At 38.7% G+C, this 26,461-nt stretch overlaps 1 protein-coding gene across 4 annotated transcripts; it reads right to left on the reverse strand.

The window, feature by feature from the left end:
- Positions 1–3,710: 3,710 nt before the first annotated feature.
- fgf7 (fibroblast growth factor 7) lies at positions 3,711–8,884 on the reverse strand. Of its 4 annotated transcripts, XM_068317304.1 has the most exons (5): positions 8,626–8,884; positions 7,937–8,225; positions 7,614–7,819; positions 4,338–4,444; positions 3,711–4,188 (listed from the first exon to the last, which is right to left on the reverse strand). In XM_068317304.1, the coding sequence occupies exons 3-5, from the start codon at positions 7,768–7,770 to the stop codon at positions 3,976–3,978; spliced, it is 477 nt and encodes a 158-aa protein (XP_068173405.1). In that variant the 5' UTR covers positions 7,771–7,819; positions 7,937–8,225; positions 8,626–8,884; the 3' UTR covers positions 3,711–3,975. The 4 variants fall into 4 exon arrangements, with proteins under 4 accessions (XP_068173405.1, XP_068173387.1, XP_068173396.1 ...); XM_068317286.1 differs by having other exon boundaries at positions 7,614–8,073; XM_068317295.1 differs by having other exon boundaries at positions 7,614–8,159.
- Positions 8,885–26,461: the final 17,577 nt, after the last annotated feature.

Here is a 26,461-nt window from a genome sequence, read left to right on the forward strand (position 1 = left end):
AGTTATGACTAAGTCTGGTGAGCGGTTACAGATGTGTATTTTTGGTAATAGCAAATAAGAAATATTTAGATGTTTGACATTTAAACAGTTTACTTTTAGAAATTCAGTAATAATTGTTAACTCTCTGGCATTACTAGCATCATGATTTTAATTACAGTATTAACCGCACTATGAGGCGCACCTAAAACCTTTAATATCCTCAAAAACTGACAGTGCACCTTACAATCCAGTGGGCTTTATTTGTGAAAAAAGTTTTGAAATAGGCCATTCACTATACACTATAGGCCAGGTGCGCCTTATAGTGCGGAAAATACTGTATTTAACAATGTTTGCAACTTAATTTTTGAAATTAATAATGGATGAAGAAGAATGCATGAAAATTCTCAATGAAAAACGGAAGAATTTTCAGAAGTTTTCCTCGTATTTTGTGATTTCAGGAGAATTTTTTCCTAAATAAAATCTGTCATGGAGCGCTGCGTTAGGATAATTTATGTGGCTAGCATGTCTGTGTTTCATCTCTTTTTGTTGGAAACATCCCCTCCTCTTTGAGAGTTCTCTCTCATTCTCGTTGGCTTCAGCTCCCACCCCAACCCCCCCATCCTGCTGGGAATACACAGCCTTGAGACTGAAATGTGTTTACATTTTGAGCATGTTACAAATTATCTGCTAAGACTAACTTTGCGTGACTTGGCAGAAGCCTTCACCTTGCTCAGATGGTGTTTGGGTCAAACGTATTTCAGGGGTTGGCTCTCTCAAATTTGACTGTCTTTATCTGACGGAGGGGTGGGGGTTCACCAAGCCAGATGTGAACCCAGGCAAAAGGTAAAGCTTATCCTCTGCGTTGGAGTGTGTGTGTGTGTGTGTGTGTTTATATGTAGTTTGTATGAAAAAATGGTGTGGGCATCATGCCAACATGTCTGTGATATTTTTCTGCGCTGACAACACTTCACTATAATATAAACGCAGAGGGAATTAATGTGACGTCCCACCCCCACATCCCATGTTAGTGTGTTTTTGTCATCTTTCATACATGAATGCGTTTATCCTGGAGTCGTTTCACCATATCTCCACCTCTCTAATCAGACTGAATGATCTGATTACCTCCATCACAGATGTGTTTGTTTGTTGGCAGGATTAGAACATAATGTGCAGATTTCCATTTAAGTCCTTGGGAAGATGGGCTTTTATCCAGAATAGACTGATTATCATGATTCTGACAAAAGGGGTGGATTCAGAATTTCTTTTGTTAACATTGTAAAGGAGTACTTTTCAATATTTTCTCGAATTATTCAGGGAATAAAAGATGAAAAAAGCAGACATACAGCATTTAAGGGAGTTGCTATCTGTGAGTTTGTGCACTTTGGTGTCAATCCAAATGAAGATCTGGTTCCACAACAATTAAATATGTTGTCGTAGGGTTAGTCAGTCCTGGAAATGATGGGTACAGGACTACGAGTTTGATTCTAGACAAGACTTCATGGAATTAAAGACATCTGCTCAGATACATACTCCACTCAGTGCCATTTTGGTTTATGCACATCATGTGTCTTGGGTTATCTAAGGTCGCTGACGTTTTCCCGAATGTTTCCTCACCATGTGCATATAATCTTAAAGACATCGTGGACAGATGTTAGTAACATGTCATTAAAGCGGCTTAGCTGCGAAATGTGCTGCCCTAATATCTAAAGGAGAAACACCAGTGGCAACAATGCAGATGTGATTTTAAGATAGATCACGCTGATTTTATCTCAAGATTAGAAATCAGGATAGATGAACTCTTAAAAGGTGATTTTATGATAAGTTGTAAATAACACATCAAATATTTTTTCTTTGCCTGGCTGTTCAACATCCAATTCTTCTGAAAGCACATGCTCTCCAAAATTTCTCCTCCTCTCTCTCAATTAAACCCCTTTCTTCACTCCCTATATGCACCACAGCTTTACACCTGTAGGGGTAGTTAGCTGTGAGGGGGTATTCTTTATTCATGTGGGTCTGCTGCAGCATAGCATAAAAGTGTCTGCGAAATTACTGAAGGTAAGTAAATGTAAATATTTAACATGACCTGCATTATTGCATACCAAACACAAGGCCAACTCACTTCTGATATTTAGATAATAAAATAACATTCATTGGTGCTGGTTTTGGTAATAGCTTAATATGTTGTCTTTTATAACTGTATTTTTTAAACTTACTGAGAGTGTTTTTAATTGGATTAGATAAATTAGATACACTTTAATATATCCCAAACTGGGAAATTCACAAATTTGCCCCCTTATCCTAGCTCCATATTTTCATACAACAGCGGATTACTGTACATGGAGATCCCTTCTGAAGTTGCCTTGAATAATATCATGAAATTACATTTTATCAGTCCTCCTTACTTTACTGTAAAATTCAACATTGTTATAGTTGATATAAAGTCTGTTCTCACTGATGCAACAGCAACAGCACCAACTCCAACTCCTCTTTCTACTTTCTACTCTAACGTCCCAATTTGTTTGCATGCATTTGTTTGCCTTGCGTCAAACCCTTCCAATCCAGACAGCCTGATAATCCAGGATGTCTGGATTGTCAGACTGCAGGTTCTGAACCTCCCTCATCTGTTGATGACTTTGAAACGGTAATTTTCAAGGTTCCAGACATTGTGAGTGTGTAACGTTAAAAACGTGCAGAAAGGGAAGCGCTGCCTGTGATCGGAAATCTAGAACAGCTACAGCTACGTGAAACCATGGCAACACCATGTCTACCACCAGCAATGGGATGGTTTGAGACTGGAATGAAGGCAGTTAAATACAGTAAAACAGATAGCTCCTGTTGCTTGTTTAAGCTGGGAGAAAAAAACGGTGAATGCCAAAAATGAACATAATCTTGTAGAATAAATAGAAAATCTTTAATTGTACAAGCTTCTCAACTCCTGCTGGATATATATATATATATATATATACTCTATATGCACAGTATTTTCTGCACTATAAGGCACACCAAAAAATCTTCAATTTTCTCAAAAACCGACAGTGCGCCTTATAATCCAGTGCGCTTTATATATGAAAATGACTTAGAATAGGTCATGCATTGAAGGTGCGTCTTATAATCAGATGGTCTTCATAATCCAGTGTGCCTTATGATCCAGTGCGCCATATATATGAATTTTTTATTTTTTTGCGACAGGCCATTCATTGAAGGTGCGCTTTATAATCCAATGCGCCTTATAGAGCAGAAAATAGTGTATATATAGACACATGTATAATGTTGTTCACTTTGTTTTTTAATCTGAATATGTTTCAGCAGCAGCAGAATGCTTCAGCATTTCAAAATCACACTGTAATAATGAAGAGAGACCCAATGAACAGCTTCAACGCATTTGACCACAGTTTCCGACGCACAAAGGACAGAAAGATCAACACGACCGTCCCCCCGAAAAGAGATCACCAACACGATCGTGCGCATCATCGTGTTTTTGTTTTTGCATGCTTGAAGCACTTGAACCACGACAAAAAGACAAGTCCAGCTTGCTTCAACAAAATCTGGGTCAAGTCAAACCTCTTTTCTGGACCCTCGTGTTGATCGTGCGAGGCTACCCTCATCTGGTCACATGTCTGGAAAAGGATACAGTCCTGACTGCGTGTAACATATAAAGAAAACAAATAACTGCCCAATAAGGAAATATAGCATGTCACTCAAACTAAAAAAAACAACAAAAAACCACCGAATAGACTTTATCAGTTTATGCCAGTGAATGTTATTTCAAATATTTCAGTATTTTCTTGTTCTCGACATCTTATTTGAGGATGTGCTCATCTGATGAGTGATTTATCTTAATTGGAAATTACAACATATTGTTATGGTACATGGCATAATAAAATCCAAGAATGGATTGGAGTGGAGCTTGATGCTGGTAATGAGTTTATATGCGTCTGTTAACATATATGATATGTGACTGAAATCATACACAAGGTTGGGGCTGCTGCTGCTGTTTCAGTCCACCCTCCTCTCCTCCGTGCACTTCATGGGGATGAAGTGGGATGCTACGTGCTCCCTCCGGGTCTTCTTCCCCCTCATCGGCCTCCCCTTCTGCGACAGCGCTATGAACATTTCTTTGCCATTTTTAGTCCACTTTGCAGAGGAGTAAGCATTGAAGTAGTTTTCTAGGAAAACCTCCTTGAAGTTGCAGTTTTCCGTGTAGATTCTCTGCGGATGACAACAAAAAAAACAACAACTTGGCTGCATTAAATCCATCCATTCTGATCTTTATGGCCAGATTTAATCTTTCTTTGATTATACAAAATATTTTTGTTTTTTTTCTCCACTCATGCCCACGTCTACTTTCGCACCGATACCTTGCCTTGCAGTTGGCCAGCCTTGTTCATAGAGATGTAAAACTGACTCTTCACACCCTTAATAGCCAGTACGCCGCCCTCAGACACTGTCCTGATCTCCAGTATACCTGCCAGACATCCACACGGTTAGAAGAAGGATACACACCACTGTCCAGATCACACACCTTCGCCCCCACCCACCCCCACGCCGCTCCAGCATCCATCATTAATATCAGACGGGATCGACCTTCCTGTAGTCTCTCTCTGGTTGGATTCATGCCTTGTTAACTGGTCTGGGTGGCCATTACATAAACCACAGCCTATGCCATTGCACATATGGGAGACAGATTTGCCCTCCCCCTCTCCTGGGATTGAGACAACTACCTCTTTACATGCTCTTTGCACGCTACATCTTTGGCCTGCCCTTTAAAATCTGTGAGAGAGTAAAAACAGACATGCTGAACTATTTTGGTTTGTGATATTAGTTTTCAAAATGTTATGTATCTGTTTTCTTCTTATTAATGAAAACATGTTGTTGTCATTGAAACACAATGACTGTAATCATGTGATTCTTGAGATCATTTCAAATCAAGCTGGAGTTTGCAAGTTTGAAAAACTGAAAGTCATAAAACACATCAACATTATGGATACACACATATTTGTATTTCCTCCTTGTATTAGCAATTTTTATAAGTATTTTTATTTGTATATATGTTTTCAACAGAAACAAAAAAAAAATCACATGTATGGTGAGATAAAAAGTCTAAAACCTTAAAAATAAAAGCAATATAGAAATGTCTTGTAAAATCCTGCAGAAATTATTTTAATTATGCAGGCAGAGAATAGAGGGAATTCTTCCATTAGAGCTCCTGACATGGACGGGGATCGTGTTGCATTTAGAGTCTGATCACAAACACATGCTGTCGCTCAGTCTTGGAAGGCTCTATCTGATGCTTGACCTTTAACTGCGTGCTCATGTTTATTACAGCAGCTTTTATATTCTCATATTTCACTTTATTTACCATGAAATGACTGAAAGACTTAAAGTTCACAATAACACTGTTCAAGCTTCAGCTTAAAGTGCAAAGCCTTTATATAATCAGAGAAAGTTAACCAGCCGTCTCCTAATAAACTGCAGATTTTAGTCTGTAGTATTGTTCGTTTTTAGAGCTAATAGTTGACTCGTCTCCAATTCAGAGTTGTTTTGTAGAAAAATGGACTGTCTACACACATATTAGGATGTCCTGTCAGACAGCTTGAACAGATTTGTGATTATTTTTCTAACGCGCCCTTTACTAAAATAACTGCGTAATTCCCAATCCTGCTTTATTTAGCAGGCTTGGACACGGGCATTCACATTCACTGTCAATTACACTGATGACAGCCTTCCAGGAACAACACATTATGGAATTTTGTGACAAAATTATTAACTGTTTAATTCTAGATACTTGGAGAATATGTAGTCTAGTAGATTGGTTATAATGGCTTTATTCTCTCCATATGTACGCAGTAATTCAGCTCTTATCTACACTAAAATGAGAAGAAATGCCAAATCTTGATCACGATTATTTCAGTTTCAGTTTGGAAGTTCTTTATCTCCTCTTTATCTCCTCACATAATTTCTTAGCATTATTACCTCATTTTGGTTAAATGTAAGATAAAAAATGTTTTTTTAATTGCTTTGTTTTACTTCACTTAGTGGTAATTACCATTTATTATGTTGACAACAAAAATATAAATATGTTTGTTGTCTCATACGTCATTTTATTCAATCCTATCATATTTTTAAGATAAACACTTTTAAAAGGTGTTTTTTTAAAAATGTAATCTCATGTTATCTTAGACAAGTGATTTCTTTATCTTTATATATCAGGTACTAAAGTTTAAGTATGACAATTTAATAAGGAACCACACAATCTGCATTGCCTCTTTTAACCATAATATTTATACAACTAGGTTTTTGGCATAAATTACAAGTCCACTGTAACTAAGCCTGTGTTTTCTTTACTGAGACACAAGGAGGGTAGAAGCCAAAAATAATGCAGCTCCAAGTGTCTCATTGTGGTTTGATCTCTTCAGCTTTCTCTTTCTGTATTAAAAAAACAGCCTTTATGCAATCAGTCTTTCAGGACATCTTTCACAACTACAGCCAGACAGAATGACTCACTGACGTATTACATTTATTCCTGTACCACACGAGTCTCTTCAAAGGCTTTTTTAGCATGCGAATGTCAGTCACATATGGATGTATCAGTTCTTTTTTTTCTGCCTTTCCTTGCCAGTTGTTGCACATGGATCCTTTCCATACAGTTTCAAGCATTTCTCTGTCAATCCAGCATTCCAGACACAGCCACACCGCCAGATGGAGGATGTGATAACTACTGAGAACATCCTCACCACAAGAGCAGGATTTAAAACTTTCACTTTACCCATTTCATTTAGATCATTAAAGCATTAGCATGCAAGCAAGCCTTTAACTGCCTTGTGTGTCTTTGGGTGAGACACTATTGTGGGTGAGCTGTCTTATTCATTTTCATAACATTTTTAACATGCAAATTTATTGCCCCATGATCTAATTCTTATATTACAACTTTAAAGGCGCAAATACATTTTAAAAAGTGCTCATATGTGGGGTTTTTTTGTTTTTGAGGTTGATAAATAGCCTGCAGGTGTGTCTCCTGCTCTTTGTGAAAGCACAACACAGTCATGTGCGTGTGATTGAAGTCAAATGATGCAGGATTTGGTTGGCATGCAAGAAACAACAACAAGTGAAGCTGAAACTCTGTCCTGAATATGTAAATTCATGGAATGGAGGCTGAGAGAAGACATTTATGAGGACTGGCTTGTCATGAAATAAAGCATCTCTCTTTTTTTCTTAAAAAGCTTCTGTAAAGTCTGATCATTCTCAGGAAAAAGCTGCATTGAGTAACATGAAGGTGACAACTTGGGCCTGGAATATATTTCAAAAGTCAACAAATTCCATGTTTAAGAAAGGATGTGAACCATAAAATCCGATTGAACAAATGGGGAGCTGCAGGGTCTGGTACCCATCAGCCGTCCCCAGGACCACTGGTTTACTTCATGACAGCCCCGTGTTGAGACGGTGTTATGGTTTAACTCGCCAAAAACCCCCCACCTGCATCATTTTACCTGTCAGTTTACCCACTCTAACAGAGGCACATGTCACATTTACACAATTCTCCAAATTCTATTACCATTGTCACACTTTCATTCAAATGCATTCACTTTCAGGGGATATATTATACCACAATCTGACAAGAAAATGCCTCTCCTTACTGTGGCAGTTGGTGGGATCTTGAGTCCCGTTGATGTTTCCATTGTCATCAATGGTGAGGAACCATTGCGTGCGGCTGAATAGCTGTCGAATTCGCACGTCTCCTCCCTCCATGTAGTCGTAGTTCCTGGTGTGTCGCTCGTGTCTGGAGCAGTTCATGATGGCAGCGAGTTGCTCTGGGGTGCAGTCACTGCAGACCACACACACACTGCCAAACAGGAACAACACATGCAGATACAGTCCCGAGAACAAATTTTGAAGGTTCCATGTCAGCATCCATTTCTGCATTATAATACAATGCAGTGTGGATCAGTGAACAACATACTGAAGTGTGAAATCCGTGTGCTGTCTCTCAGTGCCAGTGACCTCCTGGCACTCGTGTTTGTGATGAGCTCTGGTTCCGTTTCAGAAGTTCCTGGTGTTTCAGAAGCTCTCTGAAGCCTGGTTATGGGTTGGATGAAGCTGGAGAGCGAAGAGGAGCAGACAAGTGTGACGGTATTTTGAGATGATGCCACCCTTCAGTCCGTAGTGACGGTCTGCGTCAGCCTCTTTTGACAATAGTCCGACAAGGAAATCATAATCCACTTAAAAAAAAAAGTCTATTCAGGATGCAACTATAATGGAAACGCAGACAGATTTGACTGAAGTTAATACAGTTTAAGATAATTATACTCACAAGTACACAAGTTTTTTTAAAATCCACATCAAAGAGTTATAAAGAGAGTCCTGGGATTCTCCCATTTCTATAGAAGATTTACCACAAATGATTTTCAAAGAGCTTTTGATTTCATTGTTTTCATATAAATATGCAAACCTGTTTCATAAATAAATCACAATATCTGTGGTTTTAATTTGACAAGCATGTGTCTGCCTGTCATGAAGCCGCAACACTGAAATATTGCTTCAATGCCGTTTTGATTCTTTAGACTCTCATTTAAAACACTTTATCTATGTTCAGACAATCACACTCTGCTTCTGTTCTTCTAAAAGAAAATCTATAGTTGAAGGACTTACATGTGGTCTGGTGATGTGTTTCCTTTCAGCAGGGGTTTTAATGTGAAGACTCTTTAACTTTAAGGCTGTAATCTTAGTTGTAAACCAAACCCAGTGATGCAGTAAAGTTAAGAAAGAGTTGGGAGCTTCTGTCAGTTCCCATAGACTTCTCCCAGATTCTGGCAGGCTGAGTCTGTGCATCTTCCCTTCTCGTTGTGCACTCTGCTTAGATAAATGCCTCCTGCTGACCTCACTTGAGAGCAATTAGATCCCAACCAGTCAGCTGTCCCTGGCTGGGATGTAATGGAGGAACACCCTCCGCCTGCCTCTCACGGTCTCCCCCACCAGACATGAGAGGGAGCTCTAAACTCTGAGAAAAAGTCGTCTCTCATGTGAAACGTTCTCCTAAATGAGGAATATTTTATGCACATTCGTCTCCTTTACCCCAGAACATCTCACACTTAAATAGATTAGTGATGGTTTTTCTGAAGACCTCACAGTGACTCATATTATGCTAAACAATGGTTAAGATATTTGCAGTGATGATAAAGCTTTAAAGAATGTCTTCCCTATCATTTTAAATGTCATAATTAATTACTACTTTAACTTAGCAGCCCTTAATCACTGCTATGTATTTGTTGACTCAGGTCTAAAAAATCTTTTAGAAGCCCTCGGGTTCTCATTCTTATTGAGTCTAATAGTGGGAAGCAATAAATTGTGACTGGCAGGTATCCATCCGCAGTGAGAAAAACAGAAGACTTAGCCGCTAAGAGGTAGTCATCGCCGTGTCAGGGGTCACGCTCGCTTTCAGTTTGGGTGTTTGTATTTAAAGTCACAATTTATTGCCTTATATGCCTGGCCTTTCCTTAGACTCACCACTTCAAAAGTTTATATGGGCCCTAATGACGTGGCCCCCCGGGGAGGTCAGGGTTGTACCCCTCAGATGGGGAACTTCTGGCTGCAGAAGTTTCTTCTCATCTGTAAACCAGGGGCCGTAAAGAGCTGATCTATTAGGTGTCACTTTGACTTGTTCATTTGTCCCTTCTATCACCTCAGACACAGCCTGCACCCTTTAGGACGAGTAAACTGAGAAAACGTTGAACCACATGACATAAAATAAATGCAAAATCTTCATAGAACGCTAATAAATGTCAAAGTAATGTTTCAAAATAAACTATCAGCCCAAAATACTATGCATGTACTTGAGAGGCAAATGCTTAGAGATGAGATGCATGAGAAATGTACACAAAAATGATCATTTATTTCCTACTTTACTTGCAAAACCTTATTATCCGTGTTACAGGTGGCAGGTGGCACCTGGTACCAGCAGAGGAGTACACCCCTCAGAAAAAGGAACTTACAGATTAGATCCTGATAGACCCACATTGTCTGGTTGTGCTCCTGTCTTCAGGGTCTTCCTGTGGGCTCACTTCCTTTGTAGATTAATGTTGTGTTCGGGTGCCCTTCCAGTAAAGTGACAGAAAAAGGTCAGAGACTTGACGTAGAGCTTTATGATCAGATGGTACCATGTTGCATGGAGGTCAGGATAATTTTGTATAGACTGACTTCTGAGTGAAGTCTGTTAAGGATAGTATCTTCAGATCCACCAGCAGGTGGATTGAACAGCGAAGTTTAGGAATTAATGGTCTCTCCATGGTTAGACTCTCTCCTGCTATGTATCCATAAAGTCAAACGGAAAGAATAAAACTGTAACTGTACCAGAGATCTAGATCCAAGATCTGAAATAACCAGAGAGTTCAGACCAGAGATGTTTGGATCTGAAAAGTGTCAGTCGAGGGGATCCCACATGTCACGGAAATAGGATTTTATTTAAATACCTTATTTGGATTACAACAAAAATTGTTAATACAACATGAATGTATCACAATTTTAATGTCATTAAAAAATGTAGGGCACAAATGTCAGGGTGTATTCAGCCTTATTCTAGTAATAGTCTTTGTGTGGATGGAAGCAGAATGTACTCTCAGTTCTGGTTCAGTTTGCTTTTCTTCTGGCATTTTTAACATTGAACTAACAGATTCAAAACAAAGCCAAATGGGTAAGGTTCCAATCTGATATAGTGTATTTAGACATACTTATTGGCTGTGTGATGGAAATCTTGGAACTGCATCCCAAAGCAGTGCTGTGTGCTGAGATAAATGTGCTTGTTGGACTACAGTTTGTTTGGAAGGAGACCTGAAAAACGTCAGGTGACAGTTTTAACCTTAACCCTAACCAAACCAGAGTTCATTTTAATCAGACTGAAGATGCCTTGGGTGAACATACCATTCAAGGATAGACTGTTATAGTTGGAGTACCCCAAAAGCACGCAACTGAAACTCTTGGTTGGATCAGTTGTTTACGAGACCCCAAGACGACAGGTTAAAGACGCGTCATTGACCTCATGTTATCGTGGGAAAGAGGAAGTTTTTGATTTGCATTCTTCAAATTCCCAACATGGCTTTGGTGCTCTTTGTGTTTGAGACCTCTGCTTTGACCTACAACACATTGGGATTGTTGTTTTTTTTGTTTTTTTAACTTGTTATTTCCTGTCCAACCCATTAGCGTTTTAGTCCTGGAGCTGGTAGACTAAATGACTTTACTTAGGACGTGTTATTATCTATGTCAGACTCTCTCACACACATGCGGATCCACTGTTATTTTACTTGACTTTTCATTTGTAACTATCCCAGATATTGAAATAATGAGGGGGGTATAGTCTGCTCATTCATGCTCATCCTTTGTTCAAAGTATATATTGTAAAGCAGGGGTATTAATCTCATTTTCACTGAGGGTGACATCAGCATCATGGCTGTCCAGATGTAACTAATAAATGTAACTAAATGAAATGTAACATAAATTTAACCACTTCTTCATGTTAGATAACTGAATTTATTACTTATGCAAGTTACAAACATTACAGTTACACAGAAACAACATGTTTGTTTCTCTGTTCTAACGTAAATCCTTTTAATTTGTCAGGTTATTAAACCCACAGAACTCCATCAATCAAGGATCAAACTATCAATGAATAAAGAAAAACAACATCAAACACAAGTTAGGACATTAACTTTGTTGAGAATGTTTTTGTTAAAGTTTAACTGGGATTAATTACTGCATTGTGGGAAATGTAGTTTTTGTTCAAAGCACACTTTTAACCTATTTGTTTTTAGACACTCTGACCATTTATACTCTCGCGGGCCTGGAGTTTGACACCTGTGCCGTAAATGTTACCTATGGCTTTTACTAAACCTTATCCATACATTAACGATGATAAAAAGTAAATAAATAAATAATAAATGGTAATAATAAGAACATAATTGTTTTGTTTTTTTTGACAGATTTTTTTCTTGTTTCCATGGAGACACAATTTTTAGGTGGACCTGAAGAAGGTCATCTTGTGTGGTGCATATTTGTCAAACTATACAGTCTTACTTAACCACATACTCACATAAACTAAATTATTCATGATGAGTGGCCGTACCTTTTAATGCACACATTTTTCAGATTTATTGTTCTCCAAGGAAAGATTTTGAGGTGACTCTGATGGTTTGTCATCTTCATAGCACGCCAGAGGAATGGAGGATGTGCCACATACTGTCGCGTTTGTGAGTGTGTGTGTTCAGGTACTAATAATTTATGTCCTAAATGGTTGCCTGCTGCCGGTCACGGATCAAAGGTCTAAACTGTGGAGGTTACAGTAGCTCAGAAAGAGCAGTGGCTGTGAGGCAGACACACTCATAGTGCGTGAGTGAGCCTCTTTAAGTCTCAATGACTCCAGGCCTCGGGTTCCATCGGTGTGGCTCACTTCTTTGTTTATCCCTTTTTTTTTTTCTGTTTGTGTTATGAGTGCAGGTCAGTTTCTAAAATCTCACAACTCCTTTTAATCGAATCCCTTCACTGAATGTTGTGTTGAAAGTTCTTGAAGCCAGTAAAGTGTCTGTGATGTTTTGATGATTGCAGAGTAGCACGCAAGCATGTGAGCACATCATGAACTGGAATCCTGTTCCAACATTACGTTCAGACAAACCTCCAGCTCCAGCGTGACAGTCTGCTGGTGTCTGTCTGCCTCTTTCTGCAGTCTACAGCGTTAAACTCACAATGTAGGGAAATTAAATCACACGTGATTCGTTTGTCTGAAGATAAGCAGTTATTCAACAAGTGGTTTCCAGTCCATTCTGAACTGGACGGGGATATTGCGGTGGTGATACATAATCCTGTTGTATCTGAAGAACCTCTTGAAATTTATGATAGTTTCCACTATTATCACAGAGACATCTGCCTTCACACAACTGTCTGTTCTCAGTACTCTAAAAGCATTCCTGGAGTGTGTTTGTGTGCATGCATGCATGTGTGCACATATGTGTGTGTGTGTGTGTGTGTGCGTGTGTGTGTGTGTGTGCGTGTGTGTGTGTTACCCCGTCTTCATATGATGTGACTACATCTATGCCGGGAGAATGGATCATGTCTAAGGTCAGTCTATTCCTAGCACCTTTATAGACTGAGTTTATCTTTTGCTTTCTAAATTCCATGATAATTGCTGATCTCTAGTGACAGAGCCTCGTAACATTAGCCTCGACTATAAATAACTATTTAATAAACACACACACACACACACACACACACACACACACACACACACACACACACACACACACACACACACACACACACACACACACACACACACACACACACACACACACACACACACACAATGGGATCATGTACTTCTAAACTCAAACAAAGGGAGGAGGGTGATGTTCATCCCCGCATCCATCTGATCACAGCTCAAATCTGTTAAATATCTTCCTAAAATGTTACTTAGAGATCTTCGTTTTTAGAGGAGTGTGTTTTAATATATTGAGAATTTTAAACATTTCATCATTTTGGCTTTTGACAAACTTTATTTACAGATATGCAGCTGAAGGATCATGAATGTTCACTTTACATACATAAACAAATCGTTCCATCCATGAACGTTCTGTTCTTTGACATCCTGCAGGAGGGCAGTGAGGTTATAAAACTTTTGACAGTAACAAATATGCTGACAGCCATAGTAGGCTGTGATACCGCATTTAGAAAAGTTGCATGTGATGATGCTCTGACACACATGTGTCAAACTCAAGGCCCGGGGGCCAAATGTGGCCCGTCACATCATTTTATGTCGCCCGCAAGAGCAAAAAAGGTCAGAGTGTCTAAAAATAAAAAGATCAAAAGTGTGTTTTGATCAAAAACTACATTTCCCACAATGCAGTAATTAAGCTCATTTTAACTTTAACAAAACCATTTTGAACAAAGTTAATGTTCTAACGTGTGTTTGATGTTATTTTTCTTTATTCATGGAGTTTGATCTTTGATTGATGGAGTTCTGTGGGTTTAATAAAGAAATAATAAATACATTTATTTATTAATAATAAATAAATTAAAAAGATTTATGTTAAAACAGAGAAACAAGCTAATAAATTACAGTTTATATTTCTTCAACTTTCAAACTGTAATGTTTGTAACTTGAATAAGTAATAAATGTATTTTTTTTTAACATTCAGGAGTAGTTACATTTATGTCACATTACATTGAGTTACATTTAGTTACATGTATTAGTTACATCTGGCCCTTTGAGGACATCCGTTATGCCGATGTGGCCCTCAGTGAAAATGAGTTTGACACCCCTGCTCTAACATTAGGTTCAACTTCCATTACCTATTACAGTTTTTTTCAGTCACTTATAAGTGTTTGTCCAAACAGTAGTCACAATTTCAAAACTCTAAACACAATTGACACAGCATCGGTCTTGGACACCCGCTCTACCACTGAGTCACTGCCCCCCCCATTGACACACAGCTGTTTGTTACCAAGGGTGGATCCGGCGTACCAAGCGGTTCTATCCCAGGTGCATCGCCTTGGATGATATCAGAGATCGTAGAGATTAGAGACAGTCATTTTGTGTTTTTTTACATAAGCCCCCCCCCCCCCCCTTTTTTTTCGGGCTTTTTGCTGGTTTTTTTGGTTCAGAATGCTCTTGTGTGTTTCATGGATATTTTGTTCACTGTAGGCTTTTTCTGTTCTATCATATTATAAACAGTATTTTTACTGTACGTCCTGTAATAAACTGTAAAGAAAAAAAACTAATTTGCTTTTTACTGGAATGCTTTTGAATGTGAACATTGCATGTGGACATAAAGTTCCCAACCAAGAAATTTTGTGTACATTTTGCAGGCAAATACCAGTAAAACGGAAACATAAAAGTCTATGCAACTTTTATAATGTCAACAATACCCGGTACTGTATTTTGCAACCTGGTGCACTTTGATTGACTGCATGTACCTCGTGAAGTGAAAACAAGAATTATTGTTTGACATCGTAATTTCATTTTGAGTCGAATATCCAGTGTTTTGGTAAAGCCTGTGTGCAGAAAAAGATGCATTCTATTTTGAAATGAAGAGTTAGTGTTTATTTAACAAAATGTGTTTTTGAGAAGAAAATTAACCATTTGGTCAATTGTGCTTTCTAGGTGTGAGTCTGTGTTAAGAGTTTAGAAAAAGTATTTGAAGTATGGGTAAGCGCTTGCTAGCGACTGAAAAAAACTAATTTTATATCGATTAGATCTGTCAAAATTTCACTGTTTGTAACATTTATTTCCATCTCTGCTGGGGGAATACTCTGATCCTATCTAATGCAGGAACAGCTGTCAGGGATCGCAATCGTAACTCCTTGCCATGTCTGTTTATGTGTCGGGAAATAAAAGAGCCATGCTTACACAGAGTGACTCTGCCTTTAGCGGAGAAAGAGACTAAAATAAGCACTTTGTGTTTCTGAGTCAGAACAGTGGACAGTTTACATAGTAATGTCACTTCAGTTGGAACCATCAGGGGTGGAAGACGTTACCAGCTGTTTGCTGGGGTGCAAAGGAGTCAGTTTGGGGATCAATTTAAAATATATTGATTGAAATACAATATCTATAATCCCCCCCCCCAAAAAAAAAAAAATTGGCCACAAATAAATAATAAGAAAGGATTTCTGAACCCTTTATTTTGATTTACAACCTTTAATTTATACAGTTAAATACTTTTCCATCCGCTTCAGCTGTACTTTGTGTTAGGAAAAAGCAATGTGGTGGTTAACAAAGCATGTCAGTAGCGTCATATTGAGTATATTAGCATGCTTACTTCAGCACATTTAAACCCTAAAACAGCCGCTAGCATGGCTAGCATGGCAAACATCCATTGCACCTCAATCATTTTACAGCTTTTGGAAAATGAACACATCAGTGAAAATAAGCCAATACATCTGGTTCAGGTTACATGATATTCATGTAAGCTTTTACAGCACAGTGGGTGGTAAAATTATTTTTAAGTTATTTGTCATACCCAATTTGTTGCATCAAAATGCTGTGGTCACATCCGCATTAAGCACTGCTCTGTTTTTAATCTATCAATAAACTTGGGAGGCTATTAAAATGGTAATTTGCATGATATAAATTAGAATTACAGTAACATCTTGTTATCTTGAACATCATAAAGTAAAATCTAGTTATGGTTTTGACTCATGGTGAATTTACTAAATTACATTGTATGTTTCTGTATGCAGTTTTATTTGACTGATTTATTGTTCCCAAGAAATGCTTTTTATTTTTGGGCAGCATCTCCACAAACTGGTTATTATGTTGATTTACATGCATGAGTAAAAACTTGAGAGGCCACGACAAAAAACTGCTTATCTACCAAACTATCAATAAGAAAATAAGATTAATAAAGGTCACAATGATAACAGGATGTATATTTGCATGAAATACATCAACATAATTAAAACACAGTCTAATGACTTTTGCAGACTTATTTTAGTGATAAATGTCATTATATGTTGGCATGTTGAGTTATTAGAATCAAACTATGTAAATAAACTGTGATCTTTATCACTCACAGCAGTCATATGTGGTTTAAAGAGAGTTTTGTTAGAATATCAGCATCAGAAATCAGACTCAGTCACTTCCTGTTTTGACACAGCATGGTACCAGGTGATTCTGTTGCTCACATTGTCCTGTGTCTCCGTCCGTTGCCTCCTTGTAATGTCAGCCATGTGTGCCCCTGTGTTTTTACAGTGTATCTTGTTTTACAGTGAAAATATTTCAAAAACCATGAAAGACATTCTTTTAAAAGCAGACTAATGAACAGTCCACCAATAAAATGACATGGTTCATGAAGGTGCAGCACTTAACATTTGGGTATGATCATAAAAGTTGTGTGTGTGTGTCTTTATTTGTATTAAAGTGTGGCTATTAAACAGCAGGGTGCAATGATAATGATATATATATAAGATTCAATTACAGCCAAATGGGGCTGTTGTGAAGCCTTCCATTGGATGGGAACATGAAAGGAAGAGATCGCCGTCAGGCTGCAGGTTATATCGTTTTATTGTTGATATCGCTGTGAACAGGGGTCACATGTTCAGGTGAGCAGTGTCAAGTCAGGCAAACAAAGTCAAACATGTTATTGTAGATTCTCCAGATGTTTCACCTCCATCCAACTGATAACTGGCTTCTTCTTCTTCTTCTGAAGTCGATGACATCATCGAAGTCCAGCTACAAGTCATTTCAGTCATTGATGATAGACGTGGTTCATTTGTCTAATAACGGGACATCAAGTTGGTCATTAGCAGCATTATTTCTAATTTAACTCAAACGTGTAATTTGGCTACTTCATTGCTGCTTCACACAAAATCAAAACATATTTCTCTGTAATGTGTGACACATAAATGCGTTTTAAATCTCATCCCATCCAACAGAATAAGCACATAGTTAAAAATACTCAATGAAGTTGATGAGTTAAGATATTAAATATAATATTTAGTGCATTTTTTAATCTAGTAGATGACTAACAGAATTAGCAAATGATCACATTCATGTTTATTTATACAGTATCTTTAATTTTTTATCGTCAACATATTTGGACATAATTATTGTGTCTGTAATTCATGAAACCGCAGTTTGCAAAAAACCAGCCATGCTAAGCTGTGATGCTATCGTCAGTATCTTTATTACCCTCAACTGACCTTCCAATTACTAAAAAATGCCTCCTATGTGGCATATCCTAATTAACGTTACGTCTGTGAATGACATGGTGACAGATGAAAATAATATTCTCTGTTATTTGGATATCAAAGTAACAGGTGGCAATTAAATAATAATGTTCATGTGTCTGACTGGCCATCATTTCCCGTAGGGTGAGGCTGAATGCCACGGCTTGACGGAGGAGGAGAGTCCCTGAGTGACTGGAGGGCCGTGACTCGCTGAGACACGTCTGTGCTGTCGGGGAAAATACAAAATAAACCAACAGGAATGAGTGATAGCATTCAGTTACACATGCTATTGGAACAACAGCACAATGATGCCTCTGCAACATGTGTCAAACTCAAGGCCCGGGGGCCAAATGTGGCCCGCCACATCATTTTTATGTGGCCTGCAGGAGCATAAAAGGTTAGAGTGTCTAAAAATAAATAAGTCAAAAGTGTGCTTTGATCAAAAACTACATGTCCCACAATGCAGTAACATTTTAACTGACAGAAATGTTGTGAACAAAGTTAATGTTCGGACTTGTGTTTGATGTTATTTTTCTTTATTTATTGATAGTTTGATCCTTGATTGATGGAGTTCTGTGGGTTTAATAACCTGATGAATTATAAGGATTTATGTTACATTTGGCCCTTTGAGGACAGACATGATGCTGATGTGGCCCTCGGTGAAAATGAGTTTGACCCCCCTGCTCTACAGTATTCATGAGTGTATTGGGTATTTATGAGTGTATTGGGTAAGTATTTAAAATCCTCCACCTTCTTGAGGATTTTATGTACTCAGGGTCAACAGTCCAGAGCAATGGAGAGTGTGGACCAGAGGTGAAGAAGCGTGTACAGGTAGGATGGAACGGGTGGGGAAAAGTGTCAGGTGTGATGTGTGATAGACATCATGCAACATTGGTATTTAGAAAAACAATAAGCAGAAAAGAAGGAGCTGTGATCTGAATCTGCTTTAAGTGGAAGGGCAAATAAGATTCCTTGTGGTACTGACCTCCTTTTGGACCGACTCGTATTCTTCCTTAATCTTCTCACAGCTACTGCCTCTGGTGGAGCCACAACCACACCACCAAGTCGTTCAACTGAGACCAACATCGTGTGTTAGGAGAGAACAGAAGCACCAGAATTTAGTGTTCTATTTTCACAAGAGAAAGACGACAAGTTTCACAATGCGCGTGCACGCACGCACACACACACACACACACACACACACACACACACACACACACACACACACGCACACACACAGTGAGGAGTGTGGGAGGCTATCAGATTTCACACAGTAAGTGATTTGTGGCCAAACCCCGTCTACGTCCGTGTGATGAGCCCATGTGGTTCTGCTCGCTGTTATCTGTGGCGTTCTGATAGCAGCACCTCTCAGTCTCTGTCTTACACCCCCGTCTGTCTCATAGAAATGATGGATGTGTTTTTAACGGGCTGGGGTGTGAGAAGCAGAGCAGAGCAGGAGAACAGGAGCCGATCCTGAGCAGACACATGACCCCCTTTTCAGTTCCTGACAGCAGCAAAGATGCTTTCCTGGCAGCCGTGTGTGACTGACTGACTTCAGGTGTGTTTATTGATCAGGTGATAGCATCAATCACATTTTTCCTCCGTTTCCATCCAGGCCCACTTCCTTTGTGTCTCTTAAAAGCCCTTTATCATCTGGGAAACCAGGACTTCCTGTGACGTTAGCAGAGACAGAGACGGATGAATCGGAGCTGTTTGTGCGTGGAGCAGGTGCTGTCTGGAGGAGAATGTCTGTGTGTGTTTGTGTGTGTCCATATGTGTTTGGGTGTGTTTATCCTACAGAGACCCATCTGAGACAACATTCATGCATGAGGTCAGACCACAGACCAGAGGAAATAACGTCTGAGATCATTTATGTCCTGAATAAAACCAAAGGTGTGCTGCTATCGTCTGCCTGAACAAAAGAAACTTCCAGACCTACACGTGTAGCGTGTGTTTCTGCTTGTCTGTGACATTTACTAGGGGGGGTTTAACATGTGCATGTGAAAAATAAACTCTTGTGTATATTAAATTAACTTATTTTTCAGATGATGTCAGGGCTGGGGTTTCCTTGGAGATTTAGGGTTTTTATGGAGTTTTTCCTCATCCAGTTGGAGGTTGTAGGGGTAGAGGGTGTTACTCTTTAAAGATTGTAAAACCCACAGCAGCAATTCTGATTTGTGAATTTGGGATATATGAATAAAATGTAAAATGCGTGCATTCCAGTGTCAATGCTCTCTTATGACTATAATTATTCTAAAAAAAAAATGTGCTGACGCAAGCTGGGAGTTAGGTTTAATCAGAATTTCTGTGATTTGTTTGATGGAAATCTTTGAAAATAAATAGTATGTTAAAGGTGTCTGACCTGGTCGGTGTTTCTGTAGTTCTTATTCATACATTATCCATTTACTTTTGCAATTTCATTTTGAATTCATCTACCAAAAGAGCACAATAAACAAAAAAATGCCTTCAGTTAGATGTAACCAGGTATTTACCAGGAGGACTAGAGGTGCTTTCACCCTTAATACAGGTCAGAGGATAGTATATTTATTTCTATGTAAGAAGACACTCTACTTGTCATGCAGAGGATAATATTTCAGCCTTGCCCTATTTACCCTTAATTCCTTAATGGAAATGTTTGAATTGCCCATCATACTGGCATGCCTTTTCTATTAGCAGAAGAGGACATCGTTCCTTATTTGAGAAGATGACATACTCAGAGGATGAAAACACTGGATAACCAATCCAAATGGAGGGATAGCATGAGTTTACAGATTAATCTTCCTCACAGGGTGGAGGTCCTGTTGCACAATGTGCTTTTACTCAGCACATATCTCGAGTTGCGTGAGAGATTTCCATATCTCACACATTCTTGTAAATCACAATTGAACAGTAGTAACTCAGAGAAAGAACTCCAAACACGGCTGCTTTCAATTTTGGCCCAGGGGTCCTGCCAAGGCTGATGCAGGCCGTCAGAGACCACCCCTCACATTTGCTGAGCCCTGCAGGAATGCTGCCCTGCTCCCACGCCACACACACACACACCTCACACCTCACAGGACACGGATGGGGGATGACAGACATCGGTTGCGGTTGGAATATTTTGAAATTCTTTGAAGCACACAGTTGATATCACATGCAAACAAATGGAAACCACTCACATAATAATGTAATTAATTATGCATGCATTTTTTTCCTTTTCTCATGTCACCACAAAGAATTAATAATCTTTTAGAGATTTAATAAACTACAGTCTGTAGTCTATGAATCACTGTTGTTTCTATCTGACATTTAAAATTACACATTTCGTGCGAGCTAGAGAGGTTTTCTCTCCAGCCCACTTCTGGCCTTACTCAGCAATTGGACACACTTGTTCACATTAAATACTCCCAGTTTATAGACTGTGTTATCCTGTAACATGGAACGCGAGCATAAATCATTTTCAGAGCTCATCAGTATATTCATGCCGTGACTATGTGATGATAACTCCACTCATCTGCACCGCAGACCAGCGCAGCTCTGAGGCACAGCTTCCCAGTGCTCGAGTCAACCCTGCAAGAGGCTGAGGTAATCCGCCTGCTGTGGATCCAGTTACTATGGCGATTTGTAGTATCTGCAATGCTATCAAGGTCACCTCACTAAAATAATGGATAAAAGTTGAGGAGAAGAAGAAGCTTTGCTGACGTGGCAAAGTGTAGGATGTGTAAACCCCCCTGAAGAGAACAACAAGAAAAAAAAATCATGACCAGTAAAAGATTATAACAACTTTAAGAAATATCAACTGATAACTTCCTGTAAGACAATTTTTTTGTACTAACCTGGGTGAATCAGTTTGACCCAACAGTGGACAGATCTTACATAGAAACCACACAGAAAAAGACTATAGCATGGGTAGCAGGTGGGAAAACAGTTTTTGATTTATTTTATTCCCTGTGTGAGATATATATATATATGTGTGTGTGTGTGTGTGTGTGTGTGTGTGTGTGTGTGTGTGTGTGTGTGTGTGTGTGTGTGTGTGTGTGTGTGTGTGTGTGTGTGTGTGTGTGTGTGTGTGTATGAAAATCTGAAAAGGTTTGTGTAGTAGTGATGACGGACAAGCAAACAAGTAGATTCAAACCGATGGTGAAAACAGACAACTTGGAAGTTTAAACATATTAAATGAAATGAAGTGAAATAAAAGACTGGAACCTTTTGCTGTTTTGAAACAAATGAAGCAAAATTGAATCATCTTCATTTTGCAGAATCCTTTTTCTCACATCCATCAAAACATTTTGTTGGAGGTTTGGCAACATGACAAAAGTTTGTAATTTCATAGCATTTGGAAATACTCTAAAAACTTATATTTCATGTTATGTTTATTCAAATGATGAGACATATATCAATGACGCTGGGTGTCTGTTTGAAGTGTATATGCAACCAGTGAATCTGGATAAAAGTTCATTAAATTCATGACTTTTTTCATTTTCTTTTCAGAACCCTAGAGCAGTTAGTTTGGTGGTGCACATGTCTGGTTGGAATTTGGATAAGAGTTTAACTTAATTGAAATGGACTGTTGAGCTTTGGTGGAGGTATGCAACTTTTAAATTACTTTTTCGTATGTTAAGGACATTTCAGATGAACCCGATGATCCCTGGTGCAAACACGAAGATGCCTCAGATTGTGGAGCTTTGCACCAAAACACACTGATTTGCCTTTGGTTCTGTCAGCCAACTATCTGATTGAGTTATTGTGTGTTTAGATCACAAATTACAAGTTCCAAAACACTGAAATAGATCACCAAGACTTTGCAATATTGATATTGATGAAGTTTTATTTTTTCATCTAACATTATGGTGGCAACATGAATGGCTCCTCCAAAACCACAACAATAGTCAGACTAGAAAAATGAGGAGGCTGCTAGAATAAACACTGTTCTGTGGTTAAGACGAAATACACACCATGACCACGTGGGTCACGAGGAGCACCCGCCGTAATGAAACAGCAGATTCAGCCCTGCACGTGGACGCGTCTATTAAAAGTGATGAGACCAATCCTCTATATTTGTCCGTGTTAAGACAGCCAGTAATAAAACATACTCACACTCAGTCTGTGTGGCCATTAAGGGATGTGAGTCTGACACGAAAAAGAATGACATAATCTTCTGAGAACCTGAAAAATCAGCTTACATTGGAGTTAAGTGGGAACAGAGGGCGGACGACTCGTGTTTGCTTTCCATTTTCAGCTCTGGAACAGATTCAGGCCACCTTTAAGAATCTGAAAACCATTACGTGGGACGATTGGTCAAAACTGCAGACTGTATAGGATATCATGGTGCAGTCCCTTAACAGAGAGATGGAGTGATGGAAATGACGTTGGGGGGAGGATGTGAAAAGGATGTATCGTGGGTAAGATATCGTGCGAGAGGGGAATACGCTGAAGCGGGCAGACGTTCATCACGCCTTCCTGCACAGACGTCTCAATTACAGCCGTCTCACTTATGTGCATGTGTTTGGTTTCACAGAAACAAAGGCATCTTTGCAGTGATGTAATGCACAGTGCTGGTTCATCCATCTGAAGTTACCTTTAAGCTTGTCTAACACGCCACCTTTTGCATGCAACAGTCAATCGGATATAGACAGGCCTCTTCCCCTTTTGTCTCCCCCACACGCACCCACTGAACACGCATGAAGAGGGGGTCACGCACATGAAGACGGCATCCGCTGCTCTCTTGTACAGCTCTGAGCGAGCTGCTGACTGACGTCTCTTAAGAGAAGGAAGTGGTTTAGGTGTGTGTGAGTGTAAACCTGTGAGTGTGACCTTACATGTGCCTCCTTAGTGTGTGTTTATGTCCCCATCAAGTAACTGGAGCTGAAAATTCATTATCAAACAAGCAAATGGAAATTTATTCTCTTCTGTTAATTTTATCCAGTCTTTAAGGTTTAAATTGAATCACATTTTAAAAGTAAAAACGGACTTTGATGCAGAAGAGACATTTACGAAAGCTTCAATAACAGCCATTTGTCTGAATCAGGGGTATCAGCCATCATCAGCATCACGGCTGTCCTCAAAGGGTCAGATGTTACTAATAAATGTAACTAAATGTAACTCAGTGTAATGTAAAATAAATGTAACTACTCCTTAATGTTAAATAACTGAATTTATTACTTATTCAAGTTACAAACATTACAGTTAGACAGAAAAACACATGTTTGTTTCTCTGTTTTAACATAAATTCTTTTAATTTGTCAGGCTATTAAACCCACAGAACTCCATCAATCATGAATCAAACTAAACGTTTGTGTCACAATCAAAGTGGGCTTAACAAATGCATTGTGGGAATTGTAGTTTTTGGTTAAAGCACACTTTTGACCTATTTATTTTTAGACACTCTGTCCTTTTATGTTCTTGTGGGCCACATAAAATGATGTGGCGGTCGACATTTGGCCCCCGGGCCTTGAGTTTGACACATGTTGCAGAGGCACCATTTGGCTGTCGTTCCAATAGCATGTGTAACTGAATGCTGCTGCGGATATAGTGTCTTATCATAACCATGTACTGAGTATTATTTTGCCAACAAACAACTCTGGAATCAAACACTATCTATATAGTATCCTACTTATGAAAGATTACTGTGTTTTATCAGAAATTTCTGTGTTAGATTTTGTCGTCAGAATCAACGCACAAAATTAGTTGTCTAAAGCTACTAAACTGAAATCCTTGATTGTTTTACTTTTGTTGATATCTGGTAATGTGAAATCAAATCCTGGACCAGATGTAGGCCTTAGGTGTTTAGATACTCCATTAGATCTGAAAAATGCACGTGGTCTGAGTATAATACATTTTAATGTTTTCAGTCTACTTCCAAAAATTGATTCAATAAGGATCTGGGGTGAGTCAACCGATGCAGATTTAATTGTAGTATCTGAAACCTGGCTGAAAAAGTCTGTCTCAGATAGAGATATTTACATAAATGGATATAATGTGTTTCGCTCCGATAGGCCCAAAAAAGGAGGAGAAGTTGCTATTTATGCCAAAACCAAGTTTGGTATAAGTGTGTTACTCTCACAATCCCTGTGCAGACAGCATGAAATACTTGCTGTTAAAGTAAAGTGTCTAAAGAAGTGTTCCTTACATTGGTCAGATGTTACAGATCTCCAACTGCTCTGAGCAACACTCTGACTTCTTTCTCAAATTGCTTGTCCAAACTAGATTATAATGAAGTTGTCATAGTTGGGGACTTACAGTAAAATGGGTCTGGTTAAAGCCAAGCTCTGATGAGCTGTGATACTATGAATCTGACACAATCAATAAATGTCCCAACCCGTCCGAATTTGAAATTTCCAGAACAATCAACTCTCATTGATATCTTCTTAACTAATGTTCCCCATAAATACATGGCCATAGTTATTTTTTCAAATGATGTGAGTGACTACTGTGCAATTGCAGTTGTGCGCAACACCAAGGTTCCTAAGACCAAGTCCCGCTTTATAAGCAAACGGTGTTTTAAGCATTTCTCAGAACAAGGTTTCTTATACTTTCTGATATGTATTATTATGACTGGAGTAGGATCAGACTTATTCCTGACGTTGAATTGGCTTGGACCTTTTTTAGAGATAATTTCTTAAACATTACAAACAAACATGTTCCCATAAGAAGTTATAGGATTAAGGGTAGGAAAAATCCTTGGTTTTCTGAAGAGCTGGCTGAACTGATACATGAGAGGAACTTAGCCTGGGCCAAAGCTAGAAAAAATGGTTCAGTTTCTAATTGGATTAGATTTAGGTTTTTAAGAAATAAGTGTACACACCAAATTAGGAAACAAAAATCAGATTATTATTTATCGAACATATCTAAAAATTTGAATAATCAAAAATACATTTAGGAAAACAGTCAAATCTCTACATACAATTTCTAAACCTGAGTTGCCACCACATATTAAAAAGGGTGTGGAAATAGTTTCTGATAGAGTTGAAATATTAAATTGCTTCAATGACCACTTTATTTCCTCTGGCTCTCTGTTCAAGGCTACATCAAATGATCAAGGATTTACAGATATAAAGCAAAACACAGGAAAACGTTTTTGTTTTACTCCCATTTCTGTATCTGTGGTACATAAAGCTCTTAAAGGTATAGATACTAATAAAGCAATTGGTCCAGATGGTTTAGACCCTTATCTCTTGAAACTATCACCTGATATTATAGCTGTGCCCCTGTCTTATTTACTAAATCTTAGCCTTGAATTAAATGAAATCCCCATGGCATGGAAGTCAGCTTTTGTTGTTCCTCTATTGAAAGGTGGCGACCCTTCAAATATAGTATGAACAACTACAGGCCCATTTCTAAGATCTCAACTCTTGCTAAGATTCTAGAAACCCTGGTGTATGATCAGATTAAAGACTTTTTACAAGATAATGATATACTAGTCCAGTATCAGTCAGGCTTTAGAAAACAACATGGCACCACAACAGCAGCAATTTTATTTCATAATGATGTCATCAGTGCTCTAGATGATAAACAGCATTGTGTCTCCCTTTTTATTGACCTGTCAAAGGCCTCTGACATGGTTGACCAGGACATCGTGAAACAAAGATTAGTCAACATAGTTTTATCTGACATGGCAGTGGGTTGGTTCAGTAACGACCTGTCGGACAGAACACAGTGTATGTAATATGAAGGTATGACGTCTGACAAGCTGAGTATCCACAAGGGGGTGCCACAGGGCTCAATTCTTGGACCTTTACTCTTCACAATTTTATATAAATAACATTGGAAAAGGTGTAGAGAATGCTAAATTTCATATCTA

Source organism: Antennarius striatus, chromosome 1, assembly GCF_040054535.1.
Source record: "Antennarius striatus isolate MH-2024 chromosome 1, ASM4005453v1, whole genome shotgun sequence".
NCBI lineage: Eukaryota > Metazoa > Chordata > Actinopteri > Lophiiformes > Antennariidae > Antennarius > Antennarius striatus.